Below are 18,867 nucleotides of genomic sequence, written 5' to 3'. Positions count from 1 at the left end.
ATCGCCCCTACTGGACGTCTGTAAAAAAATATCTTCCTAGCTCATCGGATTTCTCCAGGATGAATAAAGATTCTGCTTGTGAATTACCAAGGGTGCTGCAGTAGAAATGGCACAGCTCTGCAATTGATTTCCCATGCCACTGTTCATGTGAGGGCTCCGCTAGAGGCAGCTTAAGAGAACCCCTTTATCAACAATTTAACCAACCACACACAACTTGCCGATCTACTAACTTTGGCGTACAAATTCATACTGCTGGGTGGATAGAGACGAGAACATTTAAGAAACTTGTACCATTGTTTCACCTGCCATTCTGGGAGATCTAACCAAACCGGCAACTTCTAAATTGCCGGTCCTGTGTGCTGACCATTAAACCATGGCACCAATCCCATGCTGTGTAATAAGGAAACGTAATTCTGAATGCATTTGTAGCTCAGTCTTTTGTAATGAGGATTTAACTGTGCAGCACTGCAGTGTGCATCATTCACAATAAGGCACCACCCCCTCCTTGATATGTCTGCATAGAGACTAGAAGGGAGGATGTGGTTTAGTTTAAAAGCCTCGTCTAAGTCATCAAGTTTGGTCATTAAAAAAACAAACCCTGTGAAATGCAATTAACTTTTATGTGGCCTGCTTCTTAAAAGTAAACAAATCTTTTAACTTGAATGGCAGTTAGGCAAGTATATTAGGTAGTTCAGTCGTTACATTTTTTATTTATGGTATAAATCACTGTATTGTATAACGTGGTGATATTTATAACAAAACTGTGGCAGATAAAATGCTTTAATACGATTGAACAATTTACGTTTTTTAGTTTAGGATTACTAATGGGGTTTATAGTACGTCAACATTCCAATGGCACGACTGACACAATCCAATTTCCAACATCCAACTTTTCAAATCTTATGTTATAGCAATGAAAGGATTACCACTTTCAAGTTAAAAGTGATGTTCCCCAGTAAAAGGTGCAGCCCTGCAATTGCTCATGCCACCACTGCCGGAAAGGCCTCCTCTAAACGGAGCCCAAGCGAGCCCCTCTCGAGGATGTTTTGGCTTACTCTTCCACACTGGCCAGACGTCTTGAAATCATTGGCAGCATCTACACTTTACCCCACTACACGCGACCTGTGGATCCACAAATTGTGGCGTACCCAGAATTGAAGCTTCCGTGATTGCAAGGATTCACTCTTTGGTTTTTTCGGTAAAGTCACGTAGGTAAAAAATAAAATAAATGAAAACAACTAAACTAAACTTAGGCGGATGTGCTTTCGCTACGTTGTCCCCACCTGCAGAAGGATGCTTGTTTCGATTTAAAGCTTTCGTGACTGCAGGGATTCATCTTCTTGGTTCTTTCGGCAAAGTCACGTAGAAGGGAAGTAATAAAATAATAAAAATAAAACATAATAAAACAATTCTCACGACGTTTCGGCCACAACGCAAGCAGCCGTCCTCAGGCGAAGAATGAGAACATTATCAAGCTAGGAGCTTATATAGGTGTAGCGAGGAGGAGCGCCTTAACAAAAGAATGTGCATATGAAGAGGAATTTAGCATACCAATGGACAATGCGTAGGGGGTGGGCGGAGGGGTTTCAAAGTCCCATTATGCCCATGCATTATGCAGGATCAACAGCACCACGGGGGGGCGCAAGGAACAGCGTTAATAAAGGACAGGAATGTTAGTGATATGTAGCTGCATTTACCAAACAACCACGTAGAAAACCGAAGTGAAAACTACATAAAAAAAAACTAAAAAACTAAAATATAAACTGATACTTACTATACTCTACAATAAGCTGAGTTACTAACAACAAATAATAAAATTACAATTCTACGTCGTAAGAAGTATATAATATACTTCCATCTAAACTTTATTCTCTTAGCATATACAGTACTATATACTGCCATAGATAAACCCAACATTAAATTATATACTGTATTGCTGTAAACCACCCTATACTTTATACATTTTAATATAACACTATGTATTATTCAACTCACCCTAATGTGTATCGAAATGGTTTATTACGTCCTTCCAATGATTGCTAAGCCTGAATCCATCTTCTCGGTTAAAATTGTCTCTGTGTATGTATATGTGGATCGCCTCATGAACGAATCTCTCATGATAGCCAGATGGCTTGCAGAGAACCTCCGTCTTGGAGAAGTCAATGTCATGTGAGCCCACTGAGTTGTAACAGTGGTCTGCCACGGCTGAGGTGTTTGTCCTACCGTGTTTTAGATCAGCTTTATGTTCACGAATGCGGTCTGAGACGTGTCGTTTGGTTTCCCCAATGTAACTGCTACCACAGAGGCAACTTAGTTTGTAGACGCCAGGGTACTGTATGTCTGGAATCACATCTTTTACAGATGGTACCAGATCACGGATTTTATGTACTGTGTTGAATCGGACCTGGATCTTGTGTTTAATCAGGATTTTGGAGATCTTTTTTGTGACCCCAGCAATGTAGGGTAAGGTGATGGTCTTGAAAGGCTCCTCAACAGGATCTTTCTTGATGGTTGGAGTGATGGCTTTGCGGATTGTGTAGTCGGAGTAACCATTAGCCTTAAGAGCTTGGCGTACGTGTTTGAGTTCACTGGAAATGTGTTCATGGTCGGAGATGCATTGGGCTCTATGATATAGAGTCTTGATGAGGGAATTCTTCTGGCATGGATGGTGGTGGGAATCCGGTTTTAGATAAGCATCCGTGTGGGTGGCTTTCCTGTAGACAGAGTGGCTCATTGAACCATCAGGTCTCCTTTTGATTAGGACATCCAAAAAGGGTAGCTTGCCATCATTTTCGACTTCCATAGTGAATCTGATGGCTGGGTGTATAGAATTGATGTGGTCGAGAAATTGGTCTAGAGCAGGCCGGCCATGTGGCCAGATGACAAAAGTGTCGTCTACGTACCTCTTCCATAAGGTCGGGCGTAGAGTGGCAGTCTGGATGGCGTCCGTCTCAAATTTTTCCATGAAGATGTTGGCTACAACCGGAGATAGGGGGGAGCCCATTGGGGTGCCCTCAATTTGCTTGTAGAAGGTTCCATTCCAGGTGAAGTATGTATTGGTTAAGCAGTGTCTCACCAGGGGGGGTACCCCAGCATTTAATCCTTGATGAACCAAGTCTTCAATGATTGCGATGGTGTCAGGCACAGGCACCTTGGTGAACAAGGAAACCACATCAAAACTGACAAGCAGGTCCTCTGGGGACAGGGCAATCCCCTTGATTGTCGATACCAGGTCAGTAGAGTTTAGTACTGCAGAGGTGGTTTTTCCAGTGAAAGGCCGTAGGATTTCGGACAAAAAACGAGCCAGTTTGTAAGTGGGGGAGTTGATAGTAGAGACAATGGGACGAAGAGGTGTATCTTCTTTATGTATCTTTGGCAAGCCGTACAATCTTGGTGGCCTGGCTGCAGAAGGTTTCAACGAGAACTGTTTGGTCTGATCAATTAATGCGGTTGAAGCAGAAATGATGTTGTTGGTTTTGGAGACGAGGCTGTTGGTGGGGTCTCTTTTTATTTTTGTGTAGCTGCCATCGTTGAGTAGTTCTTGAATTTTGTTGTTGTATTCTATTTTGTCCATGATGACAGTGGCATTGCCTTTGTCGGCTGAGAGGATGACAATGTCATCCCTCTTTTTTAATTGAGCTAATTCAAAACGCTCATCTTTGCTGATGTTGCTAGCTGGCATCTTAGCGTTTTTGAGGGTTACAGAGATTTCAGATCTTGCTACGTCTGCAGCGATGTGACTCAAGCCCTTGAGAGCTACATCTACTCGAGCAATTATATCATTAACTGGTATGTGTCTAGGTGTGACTGCAAAGTTTAGTCCTTTAGCTAAGACGGATTTCAAACCTTCAGAAATAGGACTGTTACTGCGATTAATTACGACTTTGTTAACATCTAGCTTTTCAATGTGTGGGTCCGGTTTCTTGTTTGAGAGGCGGTTGAATTTGGAAATCAAGTTGTCCTTACATTTAGTCGACATAGCGGCAGCTGAAGAGGCAGTCATTTTTTCCACGTGTTCCCAATCCGATGTGGACATTGTTGCACTCAAAGATAAGTGTGATTTGTAGAGTGTCTTGTCTAACTGATCTAGTTCGGTGCGCGTAAGTCTGATTTTCTCTGAGATAAGAGCTAAGCTAGTTCTAGACAGAATTCGTTTCGCATTAGAAGAAGTTACAGCAGCAGATGTTAGTGTAAATGCGTTTGGTATTACCTTAGAGTCGCGGCATCTCTTCAGAAAGGTGAGAGACTCGATTAGCTGAGCCTTCTTATCCCGGAGCTTGTTGAAGGATCTCAAAGTTATGTGGAAACCCTCCCCGTAGAGGCGGTTAAATTTCGATTTAAAGCTTTCGTGACTGCAGGGATTCATCTTCTTGGTTCTTTCGGTAAAGTCACGTAGAAGGGAAGTAATAAAATAATAAAAATAAAACATAATAAAACAATTCTCACGACGTTTCGGCCACAACGCAAGCAGCCGTCCTCAGGCGAAGAATGAGAACATTATCAAGCTAGGAGCTTATATAGGTGTAGCGAGGAGGAGCGCCTTAACAAAAGAATGTGCATATGAAGAGGAATTTAGCATACCAATGGACAATGCGTAGGGGGTGGGCGGAGGGGTTTCAAAGTCCCATTATGCCCATGCATTATGCAGGATCAACAGCACCACGGGGGGGCGCAAGGAACAGCGTTAATAAAGGACAGGAATGTTAGTGATATGTAGCTGCATTTACCAAACAACCACGTAGAAAACCGAAGTGAAAACTACATAAAAAAAAAAACTAAAAAACTAAAATATAAACTGATACTTACTATACTCTACAATAAGCTGAGTTACTAACAACAAATAATAAAATTACAATTCTACGTCGTAAGAAGTATATAATATACTTCCATCTAAACTTTATTCTCTTAGCATATACTTCTAATGCGAAACGAATTCTGTCTAGAACTAGCTTAGCTCTTATCTCAGAGAAAATCAGACTTACGCGCACCGAACTAGATCAGTTAGACAAGACACTCTACAAATCACACTTATCTTTGAGTGCAACAATGTCCACATCGGATTGGGAACACGTGGAAAAAATGACTGCCTCTTCAGCTGCCGCTATGTCGACTAAATGTAAGGACAACTTGATTTCCAAATTCAACCGCCTCTCAAACAAGAAACCGGACCCACACATTGAAAAGCTAGATGTTAACAAAGTCGTAATTAATCGCAGTAACAGTCCTATTTCTGAAGGTTTGAAATCCGTCTTAGCTAAAGGACTAAACTTTGCAGTCACACCTAGACACATACCAGTTAATGATATAATTGCTCGAGTAGATGTAGCTCTCAAGGGCTTGAGTCACATCGCTGCAGACGTAGCAAGATCTGAAATCTCTGTAACCCTCAAAAACGCTAAGATGCCAGCTAGCAACATCAGCAAAGATGAGCGTTTTGAATTAGCTCAATTAAAAAAGAGGGATGACATTGTCATCCTCTCAGCCGACAAAGGCAATGCCACTGTCATCATGGACAAAATAGAATACAACAACAAAATTCAAGAACTACTCAACGATGGCAGCTACACAAAAATAAAAAGAGACCCCACCAACAGCCTCGTCTCCAAAACCAACAACATCATTTCTGCTTCAACCGCATTAATTGATCAGACCAAACAGTTCTCGTTGAAACCTTCTGCAGCCAGGCCACCAAGATTGTACGGCTTGCCAAAGATACATAAAGAAGATACACCTCTTCGTCCCATTGTCTCTACTATCAACTCCCCCACTTACAAACTGGCTCGTTTTTTGTCCGAAATCCTACGGCCTTTCACTGGAAAAACCACCTCTGCAGTACTAAACTCTACTGACCTGGTATCGACAATCAAGGGGATTGCCCTGTCCCAAGAGGACCTGCTTGTCAGTTTTGATGTGGTTTCCTTGTTCACCAAGGTGCCTGTGCCTGACACCATCGCAATCATTGAAGACTTGGTTCATCAAGGATTAAATGCTGGGGTACCCCCCCTGGTGAGACACTGCTTAACCAATACATACTTCACCTGGAATGGAACCTTCTACAAGCAAATTGAGGGCACCCCAATGGGCTCCCCCCTATCTCCGGTTGTAGCCAACATCTTCATGGAAAAATTTGAGACGGACGCCATCCAGACTGCCACTCTACGCCCGACCTTATGGAAGAGGTACGTAGACGACACTTTTGTCATCTGGCCACATGGCCGGCCTGCTCTAGACCAATTTCTCGACCACATCAATTCTATACACCCAGCCATCAGATTCACTATGGAAGTCGAAAATGATGGCAAGCTACCCTTTTTGGATGTCCTAATCAAAAGGAGACCTGATGGTTCAATGAGCCACTCTGTCTACAGGAAAGCCACCCACACGGATGCTTATCTAAAACCGGATTCCCACCACCATCCATCCCAGAAGAATTCCCTCATCAAGACTCTATATCATAGAGCCCAATGCATCTCCGACCATGAACACATTTCCAGTGAACTCAAACACGTACGCCAAGCTCTTAAGGCTAATGGTTACTCCGACTACACAATCCGCAAAGCCATCACTCCAACCATCAAGAAAGATCCTGTTGAGGAGCCTTTCAAGACCATCACCTTACCCTACATTGCTGGGGTCACAAAAAAGATCTCCAAAATCCTGATTAAACACAAGATCCAGGTCCGATTCAACACAGTACATAAAATCCGTGATCTGGTACCATCTGTAAAAGATGTGATTCCAGACATACAGTACCCTGGCGTCTACAAACTAAGTTGCCTCTGTGGTAGCAGTTACATTGGGGAAACCAAACGACACGTCTCAGACCGCATTCGTGAACATAAAGCTGATCTAAAACACGGTAGGACAAACACCTCAGCCGTGGCAGACCACTGTTACAACTCAGTGGGCTCACATGACATTGACTTCTCCAAGACGGAGGTTCTCTGCAAGCCATCTGGCTATCATGAGAGATTCGTTCATGAGGCGATCCACATATACATACACAGAGACAATTTTAACCGAGAAGATGGATTCAGGCTTAGCAATCATTGGAAGGACGTAATAAACCATTTCGATACACATTAGGGTGAGTTAAATAATACATAGTGTTATATTAAAATGTATAAAGTATAGGGTGGTTTACAGCAATACAGTATATAATTTAATGTTGGGTTTATCTATGGCAGTATATAGTACTGTATATGCTAAGAGAATAAAGTTTAGATGGAAGTATATTATATACTTCTTACGACGTAGAATTGTAATTTTATTATTTGTTGTTAGTAACTCAGCTTATTGTAGAGTATAGTAAGTATCAGTTTATATTTTAGTTTTTTAGTTTTTTTTTTATGTAGTTTTCACTTCGGTTTTCTACGTGGTTGTTTGGTAAATGCAGCTACATATCACTAACATTCCTGTCCTTTATTAACGCTGTTCCTTGCGCCCCCCCGTGGTGCTGTTGATCCTGCATAATGCATGGGCATAATGGGACTTTGAAACCCCTCCGCCCACCCCCTACGCATTGTCCATTGGTATGCTAAATTCCTCTTCATATGCACATTCTTTTGTTAAGGCGCTCCTCCTCGCTACACCTATATAAGCTCCTAGCTTGATAATGTTCTCATTCTTCGCCTGAGGACGGCTGCTTGCGTTGTGGCCGAAACGTCGTGAGAATTGTTTTATTATGTTTTATTTTTATTATTTTATTACTTCCCTTCTACGTGACTTTACCGAAAGAACCAAGAAGAAGGATGCTTGTGTTGCGCCCAAAACGTCGTGATTTAATTGAGTTGTTTTCATTTATTTTATTTTTTTTCCTACGTGACTTTACCGAAAACACCAAAGAGTATGTGGTGTACCCATTTGTACTGCTGGGTGATAGGCGGGGGTACTTTAGAAACCTGCCCCACTGTTTCAACTGCCGCACTGGGAGGCCGAACCAGTGACCTCTGGATTACCAGACTAGTGTGCAAACCATTACACCATGGCAGCATCCCTCACTTGATCTATGATCACACCAACTTCAAGTACATAACTGTCAACCCGTTTACATTGCAGGAACAGTAGATAGAAAAAAATCTAAACTGTGCCTTTAACATTATACATTCGAGTAGCATTTACTATACACAATGGATGCACTCACCCGAAGGACTTTTATGGTAATAATTCGAATAACAATGCTCGAAAAACCACATTCACGGCAGTAATTTGCAGAACATGATCAACGGAAGACGAAAATCAACCTGCAAAGCTACCAGAAGGGTAGCTGTTCAATGTGTACCCAAGTGTGTTTATTGGTCAACAGACGTTGACTTCTGAACTTCAAAAGCTTGCACGGTTTCATAACCAATATGCGTCACCATTAAACCTTTTTCCCAGGCCTTTTTCAATGATTTTACATCTGGGTTTAAAATACCGGGCAAGATGCTGTGAACGGATGTGAAAAGTTGGGTATATTTCTGAAACACTATGAACCTCACTGCTTCCTGCTGAGCTCCTGGAGTGTATTGCTTCTCCCCATGGCACACATCAATATCCTTTGTCAAGGAGTCAAGACATAAACATGCCAGTGAGGATAAATCACTCAACACAATCACTGTGTGGGTAAAGCTTCAGTGGGGGTGATCAGGTTCCCTCAAATTAACTTAAAACACAGCTTAATTTTCAAGGTTTCTTCGAATTACAACAGCGCAGCATTTTCATTCTCTATACATGATTCCATTACATATTGAACAAATTTTCCTAATCTTACAAAGGTTGAAGTTTTAACGAACATAACTTATGAGTGGGGCAGTGGTTTTACAGTGATTAGTGTCCTGCACTACAGTACTTTGGCCAGGAATCCAACTCGAATTGCCTGGATCAGTTATATTAGTGCAAAGTGATAGATTAACCTGTCCTGGGCTCCCCCACCCCCCTCCAGTATTAACCTGCACTTACCAGTGTAAAGTATGGTCGAACAAACCACCCTAACATACAACAGGTGGAAAGGCCTTCATCTGCAAATAATAGCACACATTTAAAGTGAAGAGATATACTGTTATATTCTTGGTTATTTCGGTAAAGTCATGTAGAAGGGAAATAATAAAATATAAAAAATATAAAACAATAAAATTGTATTGTTTCATATTTTTTATATTTTATTATTTCCCTTCTACGTGCCTTTACCGAAATAACCAAGAATATGAATCCCTGCAGTCACGAAAGCTTTAAATCAACAGATATACTGTTCTCTAAAAGCCTAAAATTCACATCTAACTTCTACATACCTTTATAAAGTTGAAATATTTGTTATGATAAAATATGCGATTTAAATGTATAATAATGTATCTACAGCCCATTTTACATTATAACTCACCATTGATGTTAGCCGTGCCTCGAAATCGAACTCAAGTCGGCGGTTTTTGTAGCACACTCTGCTCATCACTCGCACCACCATTTCACCCCGCAATTTTATTTAATTTTCCTTACAACCTCAACTACAAACAGATGAAAATGAAACGTATGCATACAGATGGTTTTAAACGGCTGACCTCGGTGAAGTGACATCATCCGGTCTTGGCAGTTTGCAGAGAGACTACAACTGCAGTGCTCACATTTGGCACATACGTTGACGATGCACATTACATCACGCAGTCCCCTCTACGAGCATTCCGACATGCAAATGCTATCACAGAGTGGTACCATGTGGAAAAACAATTACATGCATGTGCATCCACTATTAGTGCTGTTGCCTTTGTGAAAATGAAACATGTGTAATTGATTCTATATTGTACACAAAGACGTATGCCTTGTTATGCAGGGAACTTTATTCCCACACTCGACTTATATATGTTTTTTTTAAATACATACTGTATGCAGGCCGGTTAAAATGTGGTAATTTGAACGAATTATTTTAATCCAATGGGTGTGCTTTTCCTGTGTTTCCATCTGGGTGTCCTCTATTATGAGTTATACTTCAAATTGCCTCTGCGCACTTCTCCAATGCAAAATTACTGTATTAACGTTAACTGGAAAATATAGCACTCGACATAGCTGCCAAAGAACATGAAATAAAACAAAGCCACAGATCACTTGCAATGTTTTCCCTTTTCAATGCAATTAGAAACAATACCACGAAGTCAATTGACAAATACCCAGCAAAGGATGCAATCTTTTTTTGGAGCAGCCAATAGCAAAACGTGACGCTTACCTTTAGACATTTTTTTTAAACACATCGGTCAATAACTCAGCACTAAAGCAATAAACAAATAATGCCATAACAGGCGAAATCTTCGTCCAATGGCCCTTAATAACATAGTGACCACTTCTGCAATGAACCGTCACCTGGTGCAGTACAATATAATAATTTCCCCCTCTTATTGATGGTGTTGAGCTTTTTTTTGTTATGTGTGGCACTGCTGCCAAAGCAGTATCACATCTGTTGTTTTAAAAAATAATCACAAAGTTATACCCATCGTTTTTAATATCACAAATACATGTGTACACCGGAGCATGTAAACACTTGAGAACCCCATGGGAAAATCTTTGCCCTGGAATACATCCGGAGGATCTCGCCGTCGAGTGAGAGCAACTCAAACATTGACACAATCGGCTCTCCAGCCAGCTGTGCCTACAGTATTAACATGTTAATGAAAGCTCGAACCAAACTGTCAGGACTGGAGCCCAATCACCACTTGCTATTGACATTCAAATGAGACCGGGAAAGACCAATCACTACTGTCTGATGGCACATAAGCCAAGCCTCTAATTTCATCATTGTTTAGGAAGCAAATTGAATTTCTCAATGCCCAAGATCTAACCACAATACTCAGAGCCAAATAAAGCGCGACTTTAAACGAATATGCAAAAGTAGCCTTGGATGCTATCCTATAACGGTGGAACGTCAGCAAGCCATCTGAGAACGTGTGGCCATGGCTTGTACGTTGATGACTTCATTAAATACAGCACTGTATACACGATACACATTACATCACCCAAGGCCAAACAGGCACCTCAAACCTCCCCCCCCTGGCATATACTGTACGACAGCAAATATAATTTACTTGCTTAAACAGATACGTTCTGTACTTTCCACCACAGGCTTTGTATAGCTGCGCATATTAGTCTAATAATAATTTACAATCCTTTGTTAATAAACTGATGGATAAAGACCTCTCCACGATGTGTCTGTCGGTCGTGGGGGTTACTTAACTATACTTCACCCCGCTGGACTGTGTGGGTTTGTGAAGACAGGAGGGCACCCAGGTCCATTTTCAAAATATCACTTTCAATTGATGCTTGCTTGTGGCCGGGAATCTAACCCTGTAAGCTTGGTTCATTGCGCAGTGTGCTAAGCACCGAGCTCACCGCTTGCATCCCCTTGGTCTAATTAGCAGGCACTATTCACATGAATGTATTATTTTTTAAACAAAGGCTCTGTAACCAAAGCACAAATATGCAATCCTAATTTCATCATGATTTGGCCCAACAGACGCCCTCATTTGGCCTTCTTACTACAATGTGTACACACTTTATAAGCGAAACCCATTTTTCATTAACAGTATACACGTGTGCAGGATCTTAAGTGTTGTTTATACTGTATATACAAGCATATTTCACTGTCCAAATGTAATTACCCTACTGTACACCTTAACCATTATTGTCAAGTTAACTCCACGTTCCATCAACTGATAAAATGCAGTACAAATCAGTCACATGACTAGCTTTAAGCCAAGTCCAGCTCTAATGCGATTTAACCTGATGGTGGTTGTGTGGCCCTTGACCGATCACCCAGAATGCTCCCAATCGCTCACCACCACCGGTCTAGCGGTGGTGGATGCCTTTAATCCAGCACTATGGAGGCGAGAGTTGGTGTATCACACAAATGGTTGCTGACACTCCCTTTCTGTTGACGTCAAGCTGCCTTATACCATGGCTTGTCAGGAGAATGGAGTACAGCAAATGTGGACTAATCTCCACCTGGGTCTATCAATGTTGGATAGAGCGTTGCCCACTCGCACACGTGGATTTTTTTACAGGTGCTCCGGTTTCCCCTCAACATGTATAGACGCTTATCGATTGGCTCAACACGTTTTAACATACAGTACATGCACCACCATGTGCTGTGAATTGTGCAATATCGTGAGAAGCAGTTCGCATGAATGATGCTATATAATAGCCTGAATAGTGCCTGGATGGGTGACCACCTTGCACAAATAGGTTTGTCATGGACCACTGCTGTGCTGCGTGGTGGTCAGGAGTGGGCAGTGCAACAGCATCCATTGTTGTAGAGTACTTATATGCTCCCACATCTATTCCCCCCATCTTAACCAACCTTCACTGCCCAACGCGGTGAAGAATGGCAAAATAACCCACATGGCCCACACATACATGTACACGGTGACGTAGTGGAGAAAGAAAGTCGACAAATCCCGCTGGGAGATAGAGGTGCTATGGTAAGCATTAACTGATTTGGTCTCTTATGCAGATTACCAAATGTGGACAGACCAGAGTTCCAGCACTGTGGATGCCGAGACTCGGTGGATGAAACATTATCAAGGCGTGAAGCTAAAAACTGAAGCATTAATTTGCCATGGTCGCAAACATAGCTCGAACAAGTACATAAAGTGTAATGTTGTGGTACTTAACTTTAAGCCTATCCACTTACATGTAAGCCTACCAATCTATGTAAACATGCGTTATCGGTGTCATTTCTCATGCAAAACTTGTGGCACATTAAAGCAGAACTTATATGGTGAGACAGCGTTAGGCAGGACGTCGTCCAAGTGTATGAACGGACAATCCGCGCAATGTGGAACACGCTGTAACCACATCCTTCAATTCTGAGTGGCGCAAAGGATAGATTACGGGCCGCATACTGTTTGGAGAAAAGACACTGCCAGCATAAGTGCCTGCTGTGTTTTTAAGTTTACAATGGGCACCGTTGCCGGATCTCCTTGTGTTTTTTAGAAACGCCCAACCCTAAACGTAGTAACCTGGTATAAAAACACACAACCCCAGCCCACAGCAGCACACTGTAATTTATCTGGGAGCATTAATGATGAGACTAGGAAGAAAATGACTTATGACCATGAAAGAGAATAACAGCTTGTGGAGGAATACTGCCAACTATCAGCGCAAAGTCATAGTACACTCCAGTATTCTCTCCCGTACGAATTACATAAACATATATACAACTGCTGCACAATTAGTTCCTAAATTACGAATATTTCAACACGAATGAATGCATCTCGGTGTGGGGTGGTGCTGCAGTGGTTGGCGCACTGTTACAAGCCCGATGACCCGAGTTTGATTATTGGCCATGGATAGTGAGAGAATAATAATTAATCAACATTGGGAAGAGATATCTAAACCAGTCCAGGGCACCCCCTTAACCAACCTACTCTAACCATGATGGTGAAGTATGGTTAAACAATCCCAATAATTATGCATGGCATGGAGAGGTCTTAATTAGCAGTGTTATAACGAATGTGTCTAAATGATTATTACAGTATCAGTATTATTATTTAATTATACATCTCCATTAAAATAACACCGGAAAATGGATGACTTTCATTAAGGCGGTTCTAAAGTAAATGAAGGGTAAAACAAAAAAACAAAGAATGGGGGGTGGGGGGGAGCAGATTGCACACACATTCAAATGTAAATGTATACACGGGTAGACACAAAGCACTCACCATCGTAGCGCACCACAATGCGGGGCGTTGGGTCCTCACTTATGGCAGCTGGGCTGAGGCACAGCAGGGTCAACAGCAAGGCTGAGGGGGAGGCCATCCCATGGGCACAACGACGTCCCTGTCTGAGGCCAGTGCTCCCCACCATCCCAGAGCACTCCTACACAGCCCTGCGAGACACACACGTACACACATGCGAGATGTTTTAGATAGTAGGTTATTGCAGGACATCTTGTTATGTGGTCACGGTGCGATGGTAAGCACACTGCAATTGCAATCCAGAGGTCCCCAGTTTGATTACATCTCCTGTTATGGGCGGTTGAAACAATGAGCGAGTTTCTTAAATCAACTCCCGCCACCAGCAGAATGTGAATGGGTACACCACTGTGCTGGGGCGGTAAAGTCTTCCAAGACGTCTGGCCAGCATGGAAGAGTAGGCCAAAAATGTCCTCTACCAGGGAGCTCTCCAGAGCCTCCACTAAAGTACCCTTAGGTTAGAGGCCCTTCCGCCAGTAATGGCGTGAGCAAGCAATTACAGTGGCACCATACCTTCATACAGGCAATATTGTTATTTCCCATGAGAAATCAACAAAATAGTACAGTAAAACTGTAGTCACATACATCATTGACTGGCCATGACTGAAATTAGTGTTTTACTTACATTGGCACATGCCAGCAATATTCGTGTGGAACTTGCTATCTCCCGGGGAGGGGTGACAGAGGACCACGCTAAAAACCTGGCACGGTTTCATTCCTGACCGTGGCTTACATCCGACATAAGGACCGATTGTTTATTCCCCCTCCTCAGCATTGTGAGCAGATCTTCATCTAACAGGACTGACAAAGAGCTGTACACATTGGCACCTCACCGATTTGCTTTGCTTTGTTGCGAGAAATGCAATTAAATAATACCGAACATATGCCCACCTCACTTTGTGTGTGGAGTATTTGTACATGCAATGTGTGCAAACAGTATGCATACGTATAAACTCTCCCTTATACGGAATAGCTGACAAAAAAGGCGAATGTCTGCATAAGGATTGCAGTGTGGTGTACAGTACTGGATTGTTTATTGTTGGCAGGGTGGTACATGAGGTAACATCTCAATATTGGAAGGAATACCATTTAAAATTGCGGTCATGATCATCATTACCATTCTTTGGTGGTAGAAAACAATGAATACAACTTTGTTCGCCATTAACTTAAGTTGTCATATGGCAAGACATGCAATGCCAAATTTTGCACTTTAAAGGACATAAACTCAATATAAAACTATAATTGATTCTGCAAACCCACACATGCACACATTATCAGGTCATGATCAATTTCGACTGCTGGATGAAGGCCCCCTCCCCAAGTCCTTGTCATCTCTTACGGACCAGCGACGTAGCGATAATAATAATCCACCTAGCACCATTCCACGAGCTGATTTCATTGCTCCATCTCCGCCACGGACGTCAACTCTAGCGGGTTCCCTCTCCCTTCGCTGCCATTCATTCCATCATTAGTCTCGACCACCGACCACCATCAATTCCTTTATAGCGACGTGTCCTGCCCAAAAGCCCCGTTTGTCTCTCCGTGTAATTGCAAGCATGTGCTTCTCACCCCCGTACCATGCTGCTGTGCACGTCCATCTCTACACCCACACATACTCAGCATTGTTTACATATAAGTAGTACTAACGCGGTCGCCTACAAAACACTGCATTACTCCAGTACACTCAACATACAGGCAAAGCATTGCAATTCAGCACACAGCAGTTCACCGTAACGCTGAACTGTGAAATAACATGACAATTGGATAGAATTTGCGGTGCTTTGTCAATCCACTGGTGGATGAGGGCCTCCCGGACGGCGTATCGTATGTTGTTTGACCATCACTCGGGCTGGTGAAGATAGTGGGGCAGGCTGGTTGGGACATCACTCGCCACTGACGTTAAGCCGTGACCGGGAGTCGAACTCGTGCCAGGCTGGGTTCATATCACAGTGCGTAAATCGATGCGGCCACCGCTCCCATCCTTACCACCACCACCACCTCTCAATAACACAATTATCAAGAGCACACAATTCTAACCGAGAAGAGAATACAAAAATATCTCTGCGTGTAATAATATATATTAGACAGCCAAACAAACCCATGACAACGCTACTCACCTGACATTAAAGTGGTCGATATTCAGGATGTTACCTAGCAAAGGTACCCAAGCTTGTGCTAACTACACAGCAGTGTACGCATGCCTAAGGAAGTACACACAAGCTATTTAAATTCACACCTTCATGGCCAACGCCTTAAGTACACCATCTATATACGTGTATGTGTTTGTTTAGTACAGCAAAGCATTCGTTTGAAAGGGTCCCTTGTACAGTAGTTTATAAACGAGTCATATCGTGCGTGTGTAAATACACACATCATGCAATGTGTGTATCTATATGTATTTACAAAGACACACACATACAATGGCATTGGCACAATGTAACAATACAGAACCACAGGCGCGTCTACGTTTCTTTCGTTATACAATAAAATAAATCACATCAACAACAAGAAAGGCGGATGGGGAGTTTAATTAAACCCAGCACGCAGTGCTCGTGAGATAAGTTTCGCGTTGTTTAACATCTTTTCCTGTAACATTGCTCCACGAAATTTGTTACCATACCTCGTCCCATTAGTTTAACCCGACCCTGAATCCTAATCATCATCTCTGTCTCGCCGTGTGCAATAATGGCTATCGGCAAACAATACAAACGTGGTTTAAGCGGTGTCCGTGAATGTGTTCACACACAAAGCAGCAGCACGTACCGAAATGACGCTGCTACCCCTCTGGTTTAGACCGAGGACGTCCCGCTCCGTGACGCTAAAATAAAGGGAGAAAGACGAACGAGTGGGTGCGTCTTGTGTTATAAAGCAAACAACTTTTATGGTCGAACGAAAACGACCAAAAGTTGCCGAGCCACGATGATAGTTTTCGACTGAGGAGGAGGGCATCGGACCCAAAGCTGCTGTGGCTTGAGACGTGGGCGGCCCTCAACACCACCAGAGGGCCTCTATCATTGGCCGCTTGTGGCTTGATGTCCACACCCACTTCGCGTCGTCTACACTGCCACACAGGCTGCCGGGTGGGATACAGGAGGACACAGTGGTGGTGGTGGGGGGCTTTTTGCTCGCTTGCCTTGTGGGCTCTGGTGTCACGGATTCATTCACCGTCAAGCTTGGCCCCACACAACTCTTGCTCCACCTTCAGCTTGCTTTCTTTCTCGTCCAGTTTTTGCAGGGTCTTTTGTATGTGTGTGTGTTTTTTTAGAGTAGCCGCAAAATGTTTGGTGGGATTTTGGTGTCTCCTGTTTTTCCTTTTTTTTTGATCTCGTGGAAAATCTTGAGTAATGTATACGTTCTTATGATGAATGTCTATAAAGCGCAGTCACTAAAAAACTGTGCTTTTTCATATTTTATCACCTTCCTAATAAGGTTGAAAGCGCGGATACTTTAGATCTTCACGTGTGTATGTCGAGGTGGGGCACAAATCGTAACAATTACCCAATTTGAACACACTACTAAGTTACTTGATGGCCTTAGCCTATGCATTCGATTTGTTTGTATCCCGACATCATAGTAGGCAACATGTATTCTTAAAAATATACTTCTGAGGCCAAATATGAACATTTGTACATATTCATGATTTTTCGTCCTTGCTTGTATCGTCTTTGAGACATTTGTTTCTTCTGTTGCAGTCATGCTTGCTTGCTTTTCTTTCTTCAGATCTCAATTTAGCACAATTTATGGCAGAATTAAACGAAATGCATAGCTATGAAGTGCAAGGAAGTGTAGTACAGTAACAATATAGTTTGTATTCATTTGTTTATTTCTGCTATGACCAGTGTAGGTCACCATTGAAAAATACATGCTAGGCTAAATGGCCGTTACCCAAAATATCTGCCTGACTGACTATATAGTTGGTGCACATTTGCATCTGGATTAAGGTCAGACTAAACCTAACCCAAGAGCATGATCTGAAATTCTAATGGGAATAATTGCACCACTCTCTGACCAAGCAGAAACAGTTGGCACTGGCAGTTTGATGATCAGACCTTGTCGGACTGCACTCATATAGGTTATTTACTGCCCCTGACCTTTTTATGGCAATCAATGTTGATGGGGTGCTATTATAGGCCCTCCTGAGAATTCACAATTATGCCAGTCTACCTCACTTCATACCAACATCCTGGTGGAAGTAACTACAGGAACGTAATTCGTTTAATTAATACAAACCACAGGGTATGTTTAAGCTAGATATATTCGGATAAGCTTGCCATAGTTGTCTGAATGAGTAAACAACTTCACAATAATAATGCGAACAATGCCATGCAAATGTTAAAGGCAAAGCAAGGTATACTATTTTTCTAATGAAGAGCAGATATACACCAAGGCCGTAGCCATGGAGTCAACATTGGGGGGGGGGGGGCAAATCTTCCAGGGGGTCTGGGGGTCCCAAACCAAAAAAATATCAAAATTTGAAAACTTATTTCCTGCCATTTCCTGCCTAAAAATATTTTAAAATTCACTAACACATGGGATGGACTTTTTATTTATTTTTTACAATAATGTCTAAAAGTGTATTGTATTATTTTGTCTGTTTTTACTTTTTTACCATTTCTTATTTCATTGTATGTAATGTTTGAGATTAGGGATTAATAAAGTGCAACCATTATGATATACACAAAAATCTATGCATTGATTTATATGAAGACAAGTCCAGATATTGTGGCCAAGGTTTAGCAAATTGTTTTTATTTACATAGCATAGCAATTATTATTACTTTTTTATATTTTTAATACCAATATATTGGGGCGGACATTTTGAGCATATTTGAATATGGGGGGGGGATGTGTGTCCTCCCCCCAATATCTATTATAATTATAGCCTTGATATACACACACTCTTATCGAAAATGTGTATAACTGTAGCATTTTTACGTACACAAATCTCCGGAAAAATGCACTTGTCCTGCAGAAAGACTAAAGGCAAAGTGAAAATTTGAAACAAAAATATTTAAGTTTACCAAGGATGTCTGGTATGTACTGGCTGGTTTTAAACAAAAAGAAACCTTAAACATGTGTTTTTTATGCCTGCCAAATATCACATACATTTTGTAGTATCTTGTTTCATTCTACTCCTCATACTTTCCTCAGATTTC

General features: G+C 42.0%; 1 protein-coding gene across 2 annotated transcripts in view; it reads right to left on the bottom strand.

Moving 5' to 3' along the window:
- LOC144721571 (semaphorin-4C-like) overlaps positions 1 to 16,716 on the bottom strand; it is a 60,494-nt gene extending 43,778 nt beyond the window's left edge. The window contains exons 1-2 of one of the 2 annotated variants that reach the window (XM_078599291.1): positions 16,476 to 16,716; positions 13,680 to 13,846 (exon numbers count right to left, since the gene is read on the bottom strand). In XM_078599291.1, the coding sequence (XP_078455417.1) occupies positions 13,680 to 13,824 (145 nt within the window). In that variant the 5' untranslated portion in view covers positions 13,825 to 13,846; positions 16,476 to 16,716. The remainder of the gene's footprint in view (positions 1 to 13,679; positions 13,847 to 16,475) is intronic. The other variant, XM_078599290.1, reaches the window with a different exon arrangement.
- Between the last annotated feature and the right edge of the window lie 2,151 nt (positions 16,717 to 18,867).

This window comes from Lampetra planeri, chromosome 12 (assembly GCF_965212315.1).
Source record: "Lampetra planeri chromosome 12, kcLamPlan1.2.h2, whole genome shotgun sequence".
In the NCBI taxonomy this organism is placed as follows: domain Eukaryota; kingdom Metazoa; phylum Chordata; class Hyperoartia; order Petromyzontiformes; family Petromyzontidae; genus Lampetra; species Lampetra planeri.
This window is presented reverse-complemented; position numbering and strand designations above follow the sequence as displayed.